We start from the raw sequence: 21095 nt of genomic DNA on the forward strand, positions 1-21095 counted from the left end.
TGTCTTGTTTGCTGCACGGCTGCTCCTCCTGCTGCGCCTGCTGCCAACGTGATGACGACAAAAGATCCCCAACAACTCAAGTAAGAGTGGCACCCCAGGAAGAGGCTGGGTCCCTCTCTGTAAGGCCCCTGGTGGCAGAGGGTGGCACCCGGATGTGTGTGGGGAGAAGACAAGAGCCCCCAGCAGCTTAGAACGAGAGACGCCTGTGGCCTAGCCTGCCAGCCTGGAGGCTCAGCAGCCGAGAAGAGCTTCGGAGGACGAATAAACCCTTACTCAATTCCAAGAGGCCTGGGTGTGTGAGCAGTGTCTTTTAAAGCCTCTTTTCTCATTAAAATCAATGGCAAGGCCTGCTGCCCCGTGGACACGCCTCCTGCAAGGTCATTACACCGGACTTCCAGCTCTGGCCGCTCCCCGCCCCGCCCTCGCCGTCTGCACCTCGCCTTCTCCCAGCAGGGTGGTGGGAAGGGCCTGGACACGGACAGACAGCCCTGGGCTCCGCTCGAATTGCTGCTGTAGTTCTGGCCGCGTGGCCTCCGCTGCCCTCCCCCCAAGCCTCAGAACCCTAAGTTTCTCTGAGGATCCTGGGGAAGCTCTAGGGGGGTCACAAGCATCCACGTGCTCGGAGGAGTAATGGCTCGAGTGAAGACAAGCTGTCATCTTACGGGTTATAAGATCCACAAGTCTGGGCCCCAAATGTGCCCGACAGGTAATCACCGGCCCCTCTCCCTCCTCGGCAAGACCTCAGCCACACATGGCCTCCTTCAGAGCCTGCCCTGCAATTCATTTTCCCTCCCGCAGAAGCTCTTGGGCACCCAGGGAGACGGCCTTTGCCAAATATAAATGGAAATCGGGTCTCTTTTCTCAAGCAGAGCCAAGTAATCAATATTGGAATAATTCCACTTCCAGAAACAAAGGGAGTGTGGATCAGGCTGTGCTCAGTGTCACGAGCAGATCTGTCTGCAAGTCTGGGCGCAGCCAATCCACAAGTGTGGGCGCCTCCTGCAAGGTCATTACACCTGACCTCCAGCTCTCCAGGCCGCTCCCCGCCCCATCCTCCTGTAAAACGAGAACTTGGGACAAGATGCTGACTTGCCAGGCCAGGGCAAGGGCTGCATTGTGAAATTTCTCTTGTCTGCATGCTTGGGGCCAAGCAGACTTCCAAACGTCCCAGAGAGCAGCCTGCACGTTGTGTGGGCCCACCGCCTTGGGCGTGAGCCCCTGCTCCCTGGCTCCGAGCAGGAAGTGACACCAACACCCGGGTCGCTGCTGCAGAGGGAAGCGCTGTGGGGCGCTGCCGTCCTGATGCCACCCAGGCGGCCAGTGACTGTCCCCACCTACCTCAGGCCACAGATCCCGGCCACTAGTGTCATTCCCCTCCAACTTGCTGCAGCCCCGAGAGTCGGGTGGTGCCGTGGGAAATAAAAGGTTCTATTCCTGGTGTAAACGTCTTTCCCAGAACTGGGGCGGTGAGGGCCGGGCCGCTGCCAGGGTCTCCGTCCTGGCCCGAGCCCCTTCTCTGCATCTCTACGTCTCTCCAGCCTACATGGCACTGAAGCCCGCCCTTGTGACCATCCGCTCCCAGGACAGCCCCCCTGGCCAGACTGTACTTCCAGAGGGCACTGCCCGACATGGCCCAGTGGGGGCCGGGCAGGGGCCCCAGCCTCCAGGGTGAGCATGTGGCATTTGCCGTGGCTCTCACCTCAGAGGCAGCAGGCACACACCTCGTCACCCAGAATCACGGGGCGTCCTCCCCATCCCAGAACCTGAGAGCTACCAGGTTTAGTAAGATGTGGTAAGTCTCAGAAGAGGCCACGTCTGTCCCAAGCCGTCTGCTCTCTTGAATGAAACAACACACAGGGCCGGGTCTGGGTGGCAAGGGCTCGAGGGGTGGGCTGCCAAGCCCTGGGTCGTGGGCATCCCTGCTGCGTGGGTAGTGGTGGTGGGGGTGCGCAGGCTTCCAAGCCAGGGGCTGCGCCTCGACCCCCAGGGGGCTGAAGGAAGGTGCCGCTTCCCTCTGGGGCCTGGCCCTCCCCAGGACAGGCCACCATGCTGATCAAGTGCTTTCTCAGGCTGTGTTTCCATCACGTGCTGTCTGTGTTTCTCACTCGGCTGGAAGCGTCAGGAGGGAGGAGCAGCGTCAGGGTCACCTCTGGGGCCCAGCCATGCCCTCAGATGGAAGCACTGCCTCTGCTCCCCACCTCGTGGGTGCCGGGCTGGCTGGCTGGCCTGCGCGGCCCAGGGAGAGGGCAGGCTCTGCCGTGAAAGGGGCGTCCTTCCCGGTTTCGGCCGCCCCAGGCAGAGGCAGGGCCTCGCAAGGGAAACAGGCACTTAGTTGCGGGGTGGGATTCGAGGAGCCACCCCCTCCCTGCAGACTGCTTTCAGGGGTTCCCCAGGAGATGCCATGGTTAGGAGGCAGGCTGAGGCCCGACTGTCCCACTGTCACCCCCACATCCAGAGCAGAGCCCTTTTGGGGTCTCCTGCCGGGCTCAGGGGTGCCCACAGAGTGAGGGGAAGGCAGGCAGAAAAGCTCAGAGCAGGGCATCGGTGGGGAGGCAGCCCCCAGGGGCAGGGCAGGAAGGACCTGCAAGACCCCATTTCCAACAAGACATCCTTCCCAAGGTGCCAGTCTTGGAGGCTGTGGGTCATATTTTGAGCAAAAAAGAGGATAGTTTCTCTAGAAGTCCCTTTCAGAATGTTGTCCCACACCCCCACGACACCGCCTCCTCCTGGTGACGGTGTCATCCAGTCCAGCCACGCCCCAGCCCAGCCGGCGGAGCAGCAGCCGGCCACTCGGCGAGGCGAGGTGTGGAGGAGAACCGCAGACCCTCGGACGGCACGTGAACCCAGGCCCGGCCGCGCAGGGAGTGGGGCGGCCCACATTTCACGCGGGTGGCGAGGGAGGGGAGGGAGCGACACGGAGCTCAGCAGAAGCCAGGAGCTGGGAGGAGGCTGCCTGGGTTCAGATGCGGCTCTCCCACCAGCTGGGCGCTCCCTCGGGGCAGGTTTCTCAAGGTCACCTGGCCTTCATGTCCCCACCTGTAAAATGGGCAGTCATGGAAGCCACCCTGACAGTGTTGGGAGGACTCAGTGGCAGCACTGTCGGGGGCTGCTATTGTAATTGTTACCTCTGTTCTTTTCCATCTGCAAGACAAAAGTTCTTGGGAAAGTGTAACAATCCTCCTCAACTCCGAAGAACTCAGTGGGGAGACACACACTCTTCAGGGGCGGGGAGGCGGCACGGGGCGCTCCCGGACCCGGGCGCCTCCCCCTTACCAGCCGTGTGACCTTGGGAAGGTCACGCCTCCTGTCTCAGTCGCTTGCCCTTGTCTGCAAATGGGGAGCAGGAATCCCCATCCCACAGGGACCTGCAGCATTAAAGACAGAGCCCGGGCAGCCCCGCCGCCCCGCCCGGCGTCGCTGGACACTTCGTGAACGGCGGACGTCGGTCTTTATTAGACATATCGATCAGTCCCCTGAGCTCTGCTCTGCGGCCGGCGGGGGCTGGGCGCCTGGGCTGCCAGCGCACACCCGGGGTATATTTAGCTCTCTGCTGGAGCCCTGCTGGGGCAAGGTTCTGGCAGAGGATGTGGAATTTCAGACCAGCTCCCAGCTCCTCATCGGCCACAAAGAGCTCCGCTCTATAACAGTAGACTAACTGACCCCAAGACCACACACACACACACACACACACACACACACACACACACACACACGTCAAATGCCTGTGTTTGTATCACCACTCACATCAATGCCACTCACAAGCCTAGTTCCGCGGTGGAAGTCCACCTCCCAAAATAGAGAATGTCGTCCCTGGAGCAGAAGCCGGATGCTGCCAGCGGGGCGGACAGCTGCTCGCGCATCAAGCCTCTTGAGCCCCAGTGCCGAACAAAACCCCGTCCCCCACACAGCCCTAAAATGAGTAAGCAGGGGCAAGAAAGCGGCCAAGCACTAGGTGAAAAGGGGCAGTTGTCCATAACTCTTGAATTTTTATCTACTTTCTCCCAGTGTGTTGTTTTCCTGCATATTCTGCAGATGAAACTGTGTATACAATTGTGACCTTACATTCTTTGTTCATCACCGGCATGGACACGTGCGTTGTACTAGTCTGTCACAAGCCTTTTAATGACTGCATAATACTCCATCTTTTATCATCAGTTCCAAGTGTCGTCTAGGAACCCTGGGGTCCCCAAGACCCTAGCAGGGTGCCGGTGGGGTCAAAGCCATGTTCATAATTGAACTGAGATATTATTTTCCTCTGTTGCTCCCTCTCTCCCCAGTGCACAGCAGAGTTTTCCAGAGGCTCCGTGACATGTGGCATCCCAGCTGACAGAACACAGGCCGGATGCAAGCTCCAGCCACCGACTATTAAGTCAGACGTTAATGAGATCTGCAAAACTGTACAGCAATGCCATTCTGTTCTCTGGAAACGCCCGTACATTAACATACAAAGGGCTATTATTCTAACTCAGTGAATGAAATACGATTAAAAATTCACCATTTTGAAGTCTGCTACAGTAAAGATCAGTAAATACAATGCACTTAAAAGCTCTTTGGGGTCCTCAGTAATTCTGAGTGAGGGGGTCCTAAGCCCCCGAAGTCGAAGAAAGGCTGCTGCAGACGGACGGTGATTTACTGACCCAGTGTCCGTGGCTGAACACGCCCCCTGCAGAGCACGTGACCCTGCAGTGGACAACCTTTCACCCAAAACTCACATCTGTGTTTCAGAACCCTTCTCTGGAAGATTCCCAGAAGCAGCCTTCTCCGACCAAAGGCTCGAATGCACTTGAGGCTCAGTGCGCCTCGCCTGACTGCTCCCCTGGAGACTGCGCGCATGGTAGTCAGCGTCCCTGATGGCGCCTAGCTCGGGGGCTGGGGATGTTTACAGCGAGCTGGCTTAGCAGTAACAGCTGTAAGAGTAACACCCTTCTCGCAGACCCTCAGCTCTTCCAGAGCCCCCACGGTGGGGGGAAAGGTGAGTCCCAGAATGTCTGAGAAGCTGCCTGGGGTGTGCTGAATAACATGCCCCCCGAAATACATCTACGTTCTAATACTGAGGACCTGTGAGCGTGACCTTATACGGTTAAAAGGTGGGCTGGTCTTTGCAGGTGGGATACGGTAAAGGACCTGGAGCGGGAGAGAGTCTCCTGAAATTCCAGGTGGGCCCTAAATGTAGTCACAAGCACCCTAGGGAGGCGGAGGAAGATGGGACCGCACACACGGAGGAGGAGGCACGTGAGGATGGGCTGGAGAGGGGTGTGAAGGCGCCGAAGGTGCCGGCCTTGAGGCCGGTGATGCAGCCACAAGCCAAGGAGTGCTGGCAGCCACTGACGCCGGAGGGGCCGGGAGTGGATTCTCCGCAGCGCCTCTGGAGGAGGCACAGCCTGGCAACACCTTGACTTCAGCCCAGTGACGTGGGTTCTGGGGTTGGCCTCTAGAACTGTGAGAGAGTAAATTACTGTTGTTTTAAGCCCGAGGTTTAAGGTCCTTGGTGACAGCAGCCCTCTTACTGGACAGCCCCAGGATGGAGGCTGACTCCTCCTTTGCCAACCCCACGGCCTCTCCGACAGATGGGGGCCGATGGAGGACGGGCAGAGGCCGCAGTGATGGGGGCAGCACAAGGCTCTCAAGTGGCAGCCCCGGGCCCCGCAGGGTGGCAGAGGGGCCCAGCCTGGCCAGCGGGCCGGGAATCAGTCGGCAGGGTGAGAGGGCCAGCAGGGGACAGCAGGCAAGGCAGCAAGCAGTGAGGTCCAGCGGGGTGGGGGTCTGGCCCAAGGATTCCGGAGGCAGCCCAGGGGAGGGTGGGCAGTGCCACCCTTCAACCTTAGCACTCAGACCCTCCCCACACCTGATCTGCACCCCCTGCTCGATGCTGCACCCCACACCTGCACCCCTGGGAGGCAGCCAGGGAGGCACTGGGCTGGACGCTGGGCTTTTTCAAACCTATCATGTTTCCTGATTTCCACAGCATGTCGGGGATGTGCCCAAGGGACCCGATGCTTGTAACTCTGCACCCCACAACTGCTCCCCAAGCACTTGGCAGATGAGGCCCGATCTCAGAGCTGGAGGAGAACCACTGGATCAGGTCCACTGACGAGAAGTGTCACAGAGGGTCCTGAGGGCCAGGAGCCAGCGTGGCTCCCTCGCTCCAACCATGCTGGATGGTCTGCGGATCCTCATAGGCCCCTCGCTTCCCCACTGCCCGCCTGTGCTTGTACCGGGCCTTCCGACCCCCTGGGCACCACTCACGTGGGAGCGCCCGAGTGACACAGTCTCACTCCCCTGGGCTCCCCGCACATCTAGGGGCATCAGACTGTGCTCTCTCCAGGGATGAGCTGGCAGAGTGTGTGGTTTCAGGACCGGCAGATGTGGATGACTCAAAGCCCCACACACATCCGGGGTTCAGGTGCTGGCTCCGGGAACAGCAGAGGGAAGCCCCCTCACATCTAAGAGGGTTATGCCAGCAGGAGGCCATGAGGGTTTTGGACCTGGGAACTCGCCAGGCTAGAATCCTGGCTGTCAAGTTACCAGGCACATCCCTGAGGTCCAGCCTCAGTTTCCCTGTCAGTAACCCGCAAACAATTAGGGGTAGCACTCGGAATGTTCAGAAAAGTCTGGACACGTCCCCTAGTCAGGAGGGGTACAGCCACGTGGTGCGCCGGCCAGGTCCTGAGTCGGGTGACCCCAGGCCCCGGCGGCGTGAGGCCGCAGCACCGAGTGGGCGGTTCTCCATGATGCTGTCTCCTCCTCGACCCTCGCAGGTGCTCAGTGACCTTCCTCGAGCCAGAAGCCGGGAAGGGCAGGAGCCCCGGCTGCCCATGTGCCCTGAAATGACACCGCATCACGTCCCTCAGAGGTTGCGGAACAACCTTCTGTTTGCAAAATAAGGCCGCCTGCCTCCCTTGACTCAAGACACCTTCCTGCATCTTCTCTCCTCTGACCTCTGCTTCCGTCATCGCACCGCTTGTCTCTGACCCTCCTGCCTCCTCCTTGGAAGGACCCTTGCAGTGAAATAGGCCCCACTGCATAATCTCATTGCAAGATCTTTGGTTTAATCGCATCCTCAAAATCCCTTCTGCCATGTAAGGTGACACAGTCACAGATTCTAGGGATCAGAACAGGGACATCACTGGGGGGCTGTTGTTCAGCGCCACCCACAGCATCTGAGATGAGGCATTTCAGAGAGGGGCAGTGCCTAGCCCCAGGCCACACAGCAGCCAGGACCAGACACAAGTCCTCTGCGGGACCCTGGGCTCTGTCTCCTGCCCACCGGTCCTGGGTGGGGAGGGCCCTAAAGGAGTGGAGGAAATAGTCATGGACGTTCTAGTGGGAGCGTGGGAGACAGAGGAGGACAAGGAATTCCAGGATTGAGGGGAGGGGAGGGCGGGAGAAGGTGGCAGGAGAAACACGAGCAATAGCGTCTGGGGGTCAGCAGCAAGGGCACGGCCCTGCACACGGCCGGTGCTCAAAAAATAGTTGCTGACAGAGTGAACACGCATTGCTCACGGGACGGCCGTGAGCCCCGGAGGGGCTGCTGACGCCTGGCAACAGAGGCGGCCCTGATCCAGGCTGAGGCTGGGCCACATCTGGTCTGCTATGGGGGACACTGTGGGTTCTGCGGCTGTGCGGTGACACCGGCCCGCACCCCGCCTCTCGGCTCCCCCGCCGTAGCTGTACATAGTGCAGTGTGGGGTTCAGGACCCCACACACCAGGACCAGGCCTCTGCCCCAGAAGACAAGAGCCCTAGAGTCCCACCCTTGGTGAGACGGCTCTGAGGACGCTCTGCAGGGGCCCCCCAGCAGGACCGCGCCCCAGCGGCCCACAGAGGCCACCCTCCCATCCAAATGCCCCGTTCCTCCCCGACCACTTATGCTTCCTGGGACCACTTTCCAGATAAACCACCTGCACCCACATCCCTGTCACTTGGAACTTAAATGGAGACAGCTGCAGGGCAAGGGGCTTGGACCATCTTGGAGCATCTGAAACTCGGCTGCCAAACTGAAGTGGGGGCCACGGGGCGGTCTTTGCAATTCTTCCTTCTTGGAACTTCACGTCCAACTGCAGCACCAACTGGGGCCTTGGAGATAGAACTTTACAGCAAGATCCTGGGGCCGAGGAAGTCCAAGCAGAAGCAGCAGGGTCAGAGGGAGCCTGGCTGGGAGCCCTTGAGCCAGGATACAAGCAAACAGACCAGGAGGCTGAGCATGAAGCAGGGACCCAAGCTGCATCCCTCACTCACCCTCATGGTGCACCTGTCAGGAGGCAGCCTGTGTAGATGCTGGAGGGGAGGGTCCACACAGCCCAGCCCAGCCCAGCCCTGAGGACAGACACCCAGCGGGGACCGCCCAGAGTGTTGCACTGCAGTGACACTGGGTGTTGGCTTCTTGGTGTGCTGGCTGGAATCAGATTGCCGGATCACGTCTCCAACTTCTCATTGTGTGCATGAAGAAACCCAAGCCCCAGGACATCCAACGTGCCTGCTACGTGCAAGAGACAGGTGGAGCCCCACAGAACGCAGCCCTGGTGAGGCTCCGAGCTGGGACTGAAAGCCCAAATACCCTCCTCGTGAGGCCGATACCACCGCTAATGACCAGGAGTGGGCAGCTTTCTGGGGGATGGGCTTCTCCTGGCCCTGGGCCCTGGGCAGGAGGTGTAAACAGGACCCCTTGGACTGGGCGGGGGAGGGAGCAGAACCACAAGTAGAGGAAGAGCTGCGAGCCGCCGAGGTGTAAGCTGATGCCACAGGGGACCTTGCAGGGTGCAGCCTCAGGTTTGCCCAGAGCCCTGGGGAGTGCGTGCAGCTGTGACGGAAAACCGCCCCAGGCCCTTGACGCCACGGCTGTGAGCAGTCCTGGAAAAGCGAGCGCTGTTGTCTCCACCCTGCAGGCGGGGAAACCAAGGCAAAGAGCAGCTCGGCAAACCGGCTGCGGGGGCGCGCCGGCAGGTGACAGCTGCGCCTGGAGCCCAGGCGTCCGGACCCCAAAGCCACTGGCTGCTACCTTCCAAGACATCAAGACCACCTCCCCCGTTGCTTAGAAATTTTCAGCCAAAGCAAAGTGGCGCATGAAACCCCCGAACACGTCATTTACAACAGAACCTGTTAAGTACGCGCCTGGCTGTCCCCTAGCCTGGAAGCCCACCGCGGGCAGAAGGTACCCCCAGGGCTTGTGGTGGCTGAACCAAAGGAAAAGTGAGGGCCAGAGACCTCAAAGCACACCCTGCACCCGCCGCAGCCCTTCCCGTGGACACGGGCCCAGCCGCTCTCCCGGCGTGGGTGCCGGGCGGGCATCCATAGGCGTCACTTCCTGGGGCCGTTGAGGAGAAGCCTCCGCACACCTTGGCCCCGGTGCAAAGGGCAAAGTGCCCCCCCCCGTGAAATTGTGCCCCCCCGTGAAATTGTCAGACGAGGCCCACGTGGCACAGAAGGGTGGTCTGAGCCCCCGGGGCTAACATGGCTTGTTTCTCTGAAACAACGGCTGAAAGTCAAACTCAGAAGATCTCTGGGGACAGCAGGTGGGGGTGGGCAGGGCTATCAGAAGAAAGCAGGTCACACCCCTGGGGATGACGGTGGGCCCCATTTTTACAGGCAGGTCCACTGAGGCCCACAGAGGGGAGTCGGCTCACCCAAGGTCACACAGCCCCGGCAGGTGGGGCTCAGGCACTGATGGGACCGGTTGATGCCGGAGGAGCTGGCCCGGGGACTGGGGGCCAGGCTGGAGAGGCCTGGGTCAGAAGTGATGCTGCTTCCAGCAGGAACGACAGCTCTGGAAGGCCTCAAGGATGCGGCAGAGGGGAGAGCTGGGGCTAGGAGTCAAGGTTACAGGGAGGCAGGAGCTTGATCTGGTCAAAGTCTCTCATGGTCTGAGCTGCTGGAGGGTGGATTCCTGGGTCTGCACCATGACCCCAGGCAGGAGCCCTACTGGAGGCAGAGGAAGGAGCACACGCTCGGGGGCAGACAGAGCTGGGCTGGGTCTGGCTCTGCCTTCCTGGACACGGGTGGGCAGGTGCCGCACCTGGAAGGGGGAACATGCTTTAGAGCTCAGGTGAGAAGACGGGTTGGAGCCCCTCACTCACACTAGAAAGCATTACTGTGATGCCCCAGGGGGCCAAGGCTTACACACCCCAACACCCAGCCACACATTACGAAGCTGCCTTCGCAGCCGGCTAACATGGAGGGGACAGGCAACGCCCACCCAGCTGGGGACACGTCTGGGCACACCAGGGTTCAAATCCGACTATGTCATTTACAAATGGTGTGACATGATTGCCAGGCACCTGACCAGCCCTCCTGGGCGTCTGCTTCTCCATCTGCGGGTGGGGACACCCCAGCAGCTCTGAGAAGGATCCCAGGGGCACTGAGGTGGCTGGTGCAGGGCCCAAGGGAGAACCCATGACCACAGCTGCCTGACACTGAAGTCGGGTGCTGCTCGACACCTTAGAGACCTCGGTGATGGAAACATCCCTGAGTAAACAGAGACGCTGCACTCCGGTTGCTCCGCCCCACATCCGAGCGCCCAAGGCCACTGCTCAGGGCAGCCTATCACTCACATCTGACCAGCCCCCTCAGTAGCTCTCGAGGTCACGGAATCATCATCAAAAAATACCAGCTGCCATCTGAACCCCGCCCCAGTTTTCCTGTCACAATTATGTTGACTGCTTTTCTATCCCCTCCCGCGTGCCAGGGCTTGGCACCTCCGGTCCCTACGGAGACCCCACGGAGAGGCGGCATCGGGAGCACAGGGAGGGAAGAAGACACTCCCCTGCCAGCAGGCGGCAGACCTGGGGTCCGAGCCCAAGGGACTCGAGCGCAGGAAAGGCCGAGGCAGGGACATTGTGAGGGGCGCAAGGAAGCCGCACGTCTGTGCAGAGCAGGGACCGTGCCGTCTGGGCTCTGGGCCCGGGCACCGGGTGGGCAGCTGAGCCCTGGCAGCTGGCCTGGCCCTGAGGACCTGTGGCCGGACAGACCCTCCTCCACAGGCGGGACCCCTCCGGCCTCTCGCTCCACCATGAGTCTTGCCGGTTTCCTCTCGCCAGCTCACAGCTCTCCCACAATCCAGACGATGCTCTGGGCAGTCAGGGCGTCAGACAGGTGACTTCAGACAGGCGACTTCTCCATAGTGAGGGTCACACTCCCTCTTCTGGGACAGTTAAGATTGGACTTCGTTATGAGTTCACCAGAATCAGGCTTGGGTCTAGAAAATACGCCATCTACCCCCACACTACCTCATCAACAGAAACCATAAAAAACCGGAGAATCTTGGGTGGCAAGTTAGGAAGTGACCCTGGACCCCTGGATGTGAGGGACAAACAGTTCGGAGCTCAGGATGCCCAGGCTGAGCTGGAGAATGCTCGCTGGTTCTTGGGCCATCCTTTTCAGATGCAATTTCAGATGAATTTCTGGGTCAGGACGATATGTCTTCTGTCGAACCTAATTCACACGGGATCACACATAGAAACTGGGCACCAGTGCCACTACCTGCGTCAAAATCCGCACACTGCCAACTGGGACACCTCCCCCCCAACCAAGGACAGAGGCCCCCGAGGGCGGAATTGCCAGACCTTTCCCCGAGTCACGGACTCCCAAACCAGCATGCGCCTGCCGGGGACCTAGAAGCAACGCCTTCCTGTTTCAGTTGACTTTTTGTTGAATAAGGAAAGGACATGCAGTGAAGAAAACTGGGGATGTCATGGAAAATATAAAAATGCAGATGGGGGGCGCCTGGCTTTTCCCCCGCCTCCAACCCAGGAGGACCCCGTGGACATCGTGACGCACTTCCTTCTAGTCTCCACTGTTTTGCAGAGTTAAGGTCATACCGGATACACAGTTTTTGTCCTCAGCTGTTTTCTAAATTAAGCTTTTTTCCAGCACTTTCTCCTAACGTGAAAACCTCCCATCACCCAGTGAACTCAGATGCTCCTGCCACCCCAGAGAGCATGTTTCAGGAGGACACAGATGTTGTTCGCTCTCATCTGTGGCGCACCTGGAGCTGTGCTTGGCACACAGTAGGCCTTCAGTAAACACCTGTCGCCTGGAGGAATGATGGCGTGGCTGACTAATATCCCATGGCTCCCCTCCACGTTCAGCCAGTTTCTGACTTTCTGCTGAGCTTAGGAATGCCAAGGTGAATGTCTCTGTGGCTACAGGAGAGACACACTTGGATCAGAAATGTGTCTCTGTTCTGGATGCCGGCGCTGTGCCAACCAGAGCAGGGGACCAGGACTCAGGCTCCGCCTCTGCGCATGCTCTCCTGGACCCCGGATGCTGCCTTCTCCTCCCTGGGACTCGAGTTCCCCTCTAGGTGGGTGGCTTTGGACTGGAGCATCGTTCATGTTCCTTCCAGCCCTGTGGTCCTGACACAGCCACCATGGGAAGAGAAAACAGCTGAGCTGGCCAGCAGCTCTCCACCGGACCCTGTGCTCCTGTTTTGGGCTGAACTGCATCCCCTCTAAATCCATAATCCAACATGACGGGTGTCCTTATAAGCAGAGATTAGGACACAGGCACACAGAGGGAAGATCATGTGAGGACACAGGGAGGACATGGCCATTTACAAGGCAAGGAGAGAGGCCTCAGAAGAAACCAACCCTGCCCACACCCTGATCTCAGGCTTCTGGCCTCCAGAAGTGTGAGAAGATAAATTTCTGTCATTCATGCTGCACGGTCTGTAGTTACTTTGCTAGGGCAGCCCTAGCCGACTAACACACCCCCACCTACCACGAACCTCTGATCACCGAGGGGAATCCTACCTGCCAGACATGTAGGCTCAAAGAGAGCATGCGCCAGGTGCCCAGCGGGGGCAGAGCTGCCACAGAGCCCCTCCAGTGCAGGTTCAGTCCTCTGCCCCACCTTGCCCTGCCGTGACCATGTGGGCTGTGATGTTATGAAGCCACGCCCACACTCACCAGCCCTGCACACAGAGCTAAAGGCTTCCTCGCCATACCGCAGGGAAATTGAGGCCCAGGAATCTCACAGCTAGCATGCTCAATTTGGATGCAGGCCTCTCTGATGCAGAATGCCCTCTCCTTCCACCTCGCCCTGGTGCGACTTAAACAGTTTCTCTGGCCACTTGAAATCAACAATGTGACAAAACAAGCAGGCAACTGCATGCGGCCATACCAGAGCCATCGCAAAGGCACCCTGTGTCACCAGATGGAAGAAAGACACACCTGCAGCCCTGATGGTATAAAGGGGAGCCTCCCACCCAGGGTGCTTGCACAGGTCGCCTCAGGCTCTGACCATCCGGCTCGTCTGGGCAGCTGGAAACTGGACCATGTGATCCCAGCCACACGTGCTGGTGCTGAGCTCCGGAATGATGCCAGCCTTCTGCGGGGAGGGCTGTCAAGGGACCAGACAGCTGTGTGACTAATCAGCTGGAGACAGGTCTCCAGGTGGAGAGGAGCGCAGGCCCACTGCCGGTTGCAAAGGGCTGGATTAACTCAGGAAGGCTGAGGTTTACTGCCCGTTACAAGCTCCTGAGGGAGGACCTATCATGTGTGGGATTTCTCACTCATACCTCCTCCTCTCCAGGAACCAGCAATACTGCTTTACACACCAGGAAAGCCAAGCTCAGGAAGGTACCGTGATGTGTTCCGGACCACCGGGTGGACAAACTCCAGGCTCCTAGCTCTTTCTGACTATGATCCCCCATGGCCTCTGGTGCTCACGCACCCCTTCTCCCAGGACAACCACAAACAAAGAGGGAGAACGCCAGTGCTCCTTTCCAGGGCTCCCCCTGATTACAGGAGAGACCAGAGGTATCAATTACAGCCACAGAAAGCCTAAAATTACCCTGCCTGCATCCCGCCATTATCCCCACCTGCCATTAGATAAATGTGTCTGGAGGCTCTGCCAAGTCTCAGGGTGCCCTGCTTCCCAGCCACCTCCAGAAAACAGGTTGGACATTTCAGAAATCCTCTTCTAGAGCTTTCTGCCTCCCACAGCCTGCCACTTGCTCTCAGCCACCCTCCCAACTCCCACTGCCAATGTGGTCTCTCCTTCCTCAACTGGGGAGGAGGGACGGTTTCCCCCTGGGAGGGGGGCCCCTGGAAACATACCGCCCCCAAGCAGAGAGCACACAACACAGTAAGGCCCCCCAAATGCACACACCCTCCCCAGTCCAACTACCCCCTGGGGAAACATCTGTCCCAATTGGTTTCTGCACCGTGGCCAGGGGCCAGACTGCAGTCTGTGGCAATAAAAACTCCAGGGAAAGGGCACAGGAGTCAGGCAGCACCCTGAGCTGTGAGTGACTCAAGCCTGGGGAGCCTTGGTCGCACCCTGAAAAATGGGGTGACAGCCTCTCCCTGCCAGGACAAGCCCTCGGCCCAGGGTCGGACCCAGGAGGCTCTCCAAAGGGGGCTCTGGTAGCTCCACACTCTCTCCAAGGAGCCTAGGCCCCCCAACTCTAGATCTCAGTTTCCCCAAGCGCACTAGGCGCGGCTGGCCTGTGGCGACCTGGGATTTTCCAGCGCCGCACAGAGGTTTTCAGATCCGGTGGGTGCGGCGCCAGAGGCGGCAGTGGCGATACGCAGGGGTGAGGGGCCGCAAAGAGGACGCGCACCGATCTGGGCTGGTCGGACACACCTGCGGGCTTCGCGCCCGGCAATGTGCCTGGGGCGAGCCCAGGGGGCCCGGGGTCGGCCTGACGCCCCCTACCCAGGCGCTGCAGGAGCCGCACAAGGGCGGCGCCCCCTGCCGCAAAGGCCCCCTTGTCACCACACCTCTTCGTGGCAGAATCTACGGCGGCCCTGGGCCCCTCGCCCGGACCCTGGCCGCCTCCTGGAGCCTGCGGCGACCCCGGACGCCAGGGAGAAGCTAAGGAATGGCTCCTTCCAGACAGCCCAGCGCAGCCACCCGGGCCGGCGCGCTGGGAAAGGGGTCCTCAGCCCTCGCTGCAAAGCTAAGCGCCCGGGGCGCGGGGACAGAGAGCCGCGCGCCGGACCTTGGGGACTGCAAGACCCTGGAGCAAAAGTTGGGTGGGGCCGCTGAGCGATTTCCCCCAATCTGCAGGTGCAGCCACCTCAGCCCTTGGGGCGCCAGGATAGAGCTCGGGGACGCGCCGGCCCCTCAGTCTCCACACTCACCTGCGCTCATCTCAGCGGCAACTCGGAGTCGGGTCGTCGGGGCTCTGCAGCAGCCGGATGCTTCTGCCCGCAGGTGCCGCGCCAGCCGGCGCAATGGTCCAGCGCCCGCTCGCCCGTCAGCGGGTCTGGCCGCTGGCGGGTGCCCGCCCGCAGCGCCGCCGCAGCTCTTCTGCGCGCCCGCCCCGCCCATAAGCCCCGCCCATCGGGGCCCGCCCCCCTAGGGCCCCGCCCCGCTCCGCCCTCACCGCCCCGCGGGCCGGGGCACCCTGGGAAGTGTAGTCGCCGCGTCCCCACCGCCCCACCTTCTCGCCCCAGTCGCCGCAGGGATGGACTACAGTCCCGGCAGCCTGCGCGGCCTGCGCACGCGCAGGCGGGTGACACCGCTGCGGCCTCCCGCAGCAACTCTTGGGGCTCTGCGGAGCTGTCACCGCGGCCTGGCTGGCGGCGGCTCTCAGGAGCCCAGGAGTGTGGAGGAGGGCGACCCAGTGAAAAGCAGGCTTGGTGCAGCTCTTGTTGAGTCGTGGGGCTGCGAAGGGCCAACTCCCTCCTTCCCGTTTGCAGAGGGAAAATGAGGCGGGGCGAGGGGCGGCAGGATTTGCCCACTGGCACCTGCGGGGCTTGCGCTCCTGACTCCAGGTCTAGGGCTCGGCGGCGGCCCGGTGGCCTGCCCCAGTCTCCCGGGGCGCCGCACCGACTGGCGCCTTGGGCCGGCTCCAGCGGCGCAGTCAGCGGCCCCAGCCCCGCACCCCCACCCTCTGAGTAGCCGACTGACTTCTGTAATGTCAGGTGCCCAGCACAGGGCATGGGTCTGGGTACAGGAGAAGAAAGGCCCCGAGGTGGGAGCAGGCAGACCCCACTGGGTGTCTGGTTCTGACGGAAGGGGACTGCGGGAGTGTGGAGGGCCTGCACTGGAGGACCGTTCAACAGGAAGACTCCCCCGGACGTGGTAGTGCGTGATGGGGGAAGGGTGGGAACTGGGGAGATGCTGTCAGCAAGGGAGGGAGCGCTGGCCACAGAAAATGTGAACTCTGAATGCAACAGTGAGGCAGGAGCAGGTGTTCTTCCTTGGTCCCCAGCAGCGTCCATCTACCGGGAAGAGGGGCCAGGAGCAGACACTTCGGGGGAGACCCGAAGTCCTGCAGAACCAGCCATGGGCCAGGCCAGTCGGCCCAAGCCCCACACACCCTAGAAACCCAGAAAGTCTGGCTGGGTGGCTGACTTGCAGCTGCAGGGCTCCATCCCTGTCTGCCGGGGACTTTTGCCCAGAGCACAGGTAGGATGTGGAGGTGGAAGGAGCAGTAGCAGGAGTCAGGTGCCCTGTTCCCAACCCAGCTGCCCCCTCAGCGGTGCGACCCTGAGGGCCTCCCACTCTGTGGGCATCAGGGCCCCATCCATGAAGTGGCTGAGTGACGATCCACTGTGGCTGAGAGCATTACATTTGGGTGGTTAGTTCTGGCGAGGGCAGGTGCGGGCCAGTAGGGGTGGAGCCCCTGGAGGTCTGACCGCCTGGTGGGGAGCCTGGCTTCTCTAGCTTCTGGTACAAGGTCCCTCACTCTGTGCCTCTGTGGGCATTGTTAGACTGTTAGCAGTCTCCACCTCTCGGTTGTTATCCCTGGTGCTATGAAGCAGGTGTGACCTTGGGCAACTTGCTTGCCCTCTCTGTGCCTCAGCTTCCGAATCTGTCAAACCATGGTACCTGTCCCAGAGGGTTTTTGGGAGGGCCAAAATGAGTAATGAGAATAAAACACTTCAAAGCGCGAAAACTCAGGGCTCAGTGAATGATAGTTATTATATTTACTGTCATTGAAATTGACCAGAGAGCAGTATTGCCCATCACCAGTCCTAAAAGACTGTTGCCTTTTCTCGACTGTCTTCCATCTCCACCCATCAACCCACCCATCCACCATGCATTCAACACCTTTAGTGAACTGGGGCACTGTTCAAGTGAAGAAAACAGACAAGAATTTGTTCACAAGTCATGTGATTCATTGTAGAATGTGTTTCCACCTGCTTTCGAAGCAGGCCTTAAAGGAGGGAGTGTCAGAGGGACTCTGACACAGGGAGGTTCCACACAGGCTAATGGTCAGAGACTCTTACAACATTTATTAAGAGTGCATTCAGATATTCAGAGGAACAGCTGGGCCTTGCTGGGTACAGATGCAGAAGGAAGAGCCAGGAGGCAGAGGGAGTGTCCCTTGGCTGCCCCCCCCATTCTCGCCTCCCCCATTCTTCTGCCGAGCTCACACCTCCTGCAGACAGAAGGGGTGCAGTACAGGGGCTGCGCCTGCTCCTTGGGGGCCCCTCCCACCTCAGGTGCTCATCAGACGTTCCCTGGGGTGGGGACTCCTCATATCATTTCACCCGGGGTCCCTTGCAGCCCCTTGCAGGTGAGTGCCCAGACAGTGGCCCCACCGGCCCTCCACCCTACTCTGCTGCTTTTGCCCCATCTTTCCTGCCTGAGGACTTACAGCTTTCATTTGGTTTAATCCTTCCTGCAACCCTTGAAGCAGGGCCATGACTTTCTACCCTACAGGCTTGAGAGGGGATGCCCCCCCGCCACACCCCACTCAGGGGAAGTGAAGAAGGGGTTGAGCTTTCTAAGGCACCAGTGGCCCAGGTCCCCCGGCCAGAGCCCCCAGCCTGCAGCACTGGCCCATGTCCCTCTGGGGATGGGCCTCGGGGCATGCAGCCTGCTGCCTCTGGGCTCTCACGGCCGCCTTTGGGAGTAGGATGCACTTACAAGTGGGCGCTTCCACTTTCCCCTGCTTTGTGGCCTGGCACCCTCCTTGTCCAAACCTGGGCTCCAGGGAGGATGGGGGTATAATCGGGGCTGGGATGTCAGGATCCTGGGTCATCAAGGTGGACGTGCCCGGTGCTGCAGGCAGGTGTCAGGGAGCACAGGAGGCCAAGAGCAGATGGGAAGAGCCCAGGTAGGACCCTGGAGGAAACGCTGGGAACTCCACTCCAGCCCTCAGTTTCCTAGCCACTTATTACGGGATGTGGATTGTTCCGGTGTGTTGGAGGCTGCAGAATGGGGAGAGCGAGGCCTCAGGCCCCTGGCCCAGTTGGTTCTAGGGTCCATTCCCCTTGATCTTCTGTGGGGGCCCAGCTATAGTTTAGGGGTTCCATTCCTGGCAACGCAGAGGTGATCCTAAAACACACAAATAATCAATGCCAACGTGTTCCTTCTCAAACATCTGTTAAATGCGTAAAACACCTTGCTTGGCTGAAAAGCACAGGCATTCCTGGTGTGTCTTTGGGGAGCATTTTTCCTGCATGGGCTGTGCTGGGTGAGAGTTCCTGAGAAATGAGTCCAGTCACCTGCAGGTAAAGACTTTTTCTTGTTTGACTAATGCAACAGGCACAGGTGTCTGTCCCTGCTCTGAAGGCTGGCAAATAGCTTCAAAATCAGGATCATTTATCCTGAAAATGTTTAGTGCCCTTTTGGGGGCGTACAGGCCTTGGGAAGCCAGGTGATGAGTGGTGGGCGGGGCCGGGGTGGGCGGGGCAGAGCCCAGTACAGCCCGGCCTGACCTGGGGCAGGTGGCGGTTTGTGTTGGGCTTCTTGAGGCTGGCCCAGGAAGGGCTGGGGCGGGGGGCAGCGACCACGGGCCAGGGGCTGCTTACTTGGGGCAGAATAGCATGGATGGAGAGCTTTTTTCTAACCCCCTGGGGCCAGCCTCCTGCTCAGGGAAAGGGAACCCAGGGTAAGTATAAAACTGTGCCTGGGGATTCCCCGGGGCCGAGCCAGGTGACCCAGTAGTTGTGACCAGGGCTGCCATGCCCTGGGGTCGCTCTGTGCCAGAGAAGCCCCCGTTGCCATCCTCATGCTGACTGTCACACCCATTTCACAGGTGGGGAATTTGAGGCTTTAGCTTGCCCACACGCAAACTACTCCTGAGGGAAGAGCTGGGACGCACACCCAGGCCCTACTGAAGAGAGCCCGTGGGCTTCGGCACTCACCCCTCCTGGACCTGCTGTGCCTCCAAGGGGCATTGCGGAGGCCACGTGATGAGGTGGGGGCCCTGAGCAGAGGCTGAGGTGTTCGGCCCAAAGAGACCTGCCCCACTGGATCCAAACCATGCCAGGCCCTCTGCCCCGCCCCCCCACACACTGTGGGGATGCCCCACCTTCACCTGATGGCTAAGCCTCACCCACTGGGCTCCACGGGAGAGTCCCTCCTTGGGGAAGACCCCCTGAACCCCCAGCTAAACCAGGGGCTACTTTTGTTCCACGAGGCCTTGTCTGTCCCTGCCATGTCCCTCTGTATCTTCACCATCTGTCTCCTGTCTGACTCCCTTGCCAGACATCAGGCCACCCAGGCAGGGCCACTTCTGACTTATCAAGGGGTCTCCAGAGCACCTCAGGGTCTCCAGAGCATGCGGGGTTCTCCAGCACAGAGGAGCATAGCCACTGACCTCCAGGCTCAGTGCGCGCCTGCCGACGCCCCCTCTCACGCCCCGCACTCAGCATACCGAAAGGAAAGAGGTGAGACTCCCCTGGGCTCCTTTCCAACATCCCTGACCTTGCGCTGGGTCTGCCAAGGCTTCCCACAAACTGCTTCTACACAGAGAGTGCACAGCGTGGCTGGGCTCACCTGGGGCCTGGTCTAGAAAGGTGTCACCCTGAAAACCCAGCTGCGCAGATGTTCTGCAGCGGAGGGCACACAGTGGCCTGTGGAAGAGGCTGTGTCCAGAGGCCCTGAACACCCCCCGGGCACCTCCAGGCCTTCTCTCGTCAAAGCCGTGGGTTTCTCTGTCCTTTCTTCACCTCCAGATACAGCCCAGAAATTGATTTACTTAGCCAAATGGAGAAACGAATGAAATATGATTTCATTGTGGGATCATTCCAACCACTCAATAATTTAAAATCATGCCACAAGAAACCAGGAGTAAAAATAACATGTGACTCACAGCTTGGAGCCTCACTCCCTCCAGTACCAGTCCACACACCTGGATTGTTCACCTGATGCGGGTCCAACCTCGGCCTCACACACCTGCGGTTCGCCTGAATTCTCCAGGCAGAGGGGGAGCTGTGCTGGCCTGCGTTACACACGTGCCCTGATTCTCCTTAATGGCTGAGTCTGCTCCGTAACTTTAACTGCCCAGTTAACTCTGAGTGGTTTGCGGACTTGGCGACAATTTGTCATCACAGAAAACTGACAAGAGGTGGCTCATGACAGGTGATGGAAAGAAGCCTGATCCTGGAAATGACTCGCGCTGTGCAAGGCTTGGATTTGTGGCTGCTGATCATAAAGCCCTTTCTCTAATTAAGCTTTGTACCCGTGCAGCAGAAACAGACAAGGCGAAATAGGAGCACGTGAGAGAAACAGAGTGGAAGGGCAGCGCCAGCTCAGGGGGTGGGTAGTGCATTTATTGAGCACCTACTGTATACTGCCCCTGTGCTGGAAATGGGAGATGAAGAAGAGCTGGGATGGTCAAGGAGTGTCTGGAATGTGAGTGTCCTGGGGCTGTGGGACAAAGCATCATGACCCGGGGGCTTAACAGAAGTTTGTTCTCACGGTCTGGGGGCCTGACATCTGAGATCAAGGTGGAGGCGGGGCCGTGCACCCCCTAGAGCTGTAGGGGGAGGTCTCCCTTCTTGCCTGTCTCCAGCTTCTGGGGACTCCCTACGATCCTTGGTGTCCCTGCAGCTCCCCACTCTGTGCCTCCGTCATCACACGGCTGTCTCTCCATGTGTCTCTCCCCTTCTTAAAGGGACACCAGCCCTGGGATTTGGGGCCTGCCTTCCCCATGCATGGCCTCGTCTTAACTAATTACATCTATGGAGACCCTATTTTCAAAGAAGGTCTCACTCACAGGTCCCAGGGTTGGGACTTGAGGGTACCTTTGGTAGTTGGGGGTGTGGGGAGGGGGCAATTCAACCTAGCATCGCCCCATAAAGGGCCTGAGAGGAAAGCTTCAAGTCTGAGGGCCCCCAGTTGGAGAGAAGTAAACTGAGGCCCAGAGAGACAGGGTCACACAGGGAAGCAGGTCCCCAGCCGCTGGAAACC

At 59.7% G+C, this 21095-nt stretch overlaps 1 protein-coding gene across 18 annotated transcripts in view; it reads right to left on the reverse strand.

Moving 5' to 3' along the window:
- Positions 1-15218, reverse strand: part of ABLIM2 (actin binding LIM protein family member 2) — a 139261-nt gene extending 124043 nt beyond the window's left edge. For all 18 annotated transcript variants that reach the window (XM_064488406.1, XM_064488375.1, XM_064488359.1 and 15 more), the window contains exon 1: positions 15083-15218. In XM_064488406.1, the coding sequence (XP_064344476.1) occupies positions 15083-15092 (10 nt within the window). In that variant the 5' untranslated portion in view covers positions 15093-15218. The remainder of the gene's footprint in view (positions 1-15082) is intronic.
- Between the last annotated feature and the right edge of the window lie 5877 nt (positions 15219-21095).

This window comes from Camelus dromedarius, chromosome 1 (assembly GCF_036321535.1).
Source record: "Camelus dromedarius isolate mCamDro1 chromosome 1, mCamDro1.pat, whole genome shotgun sequence".
In the NCBI taxonomy this organism is placed as follows: Eukaryota; Metazoa; Chordata; class Mammalia; order Artiodactyla; family Camelidae; genus Camelus; species Camelus dromedarius.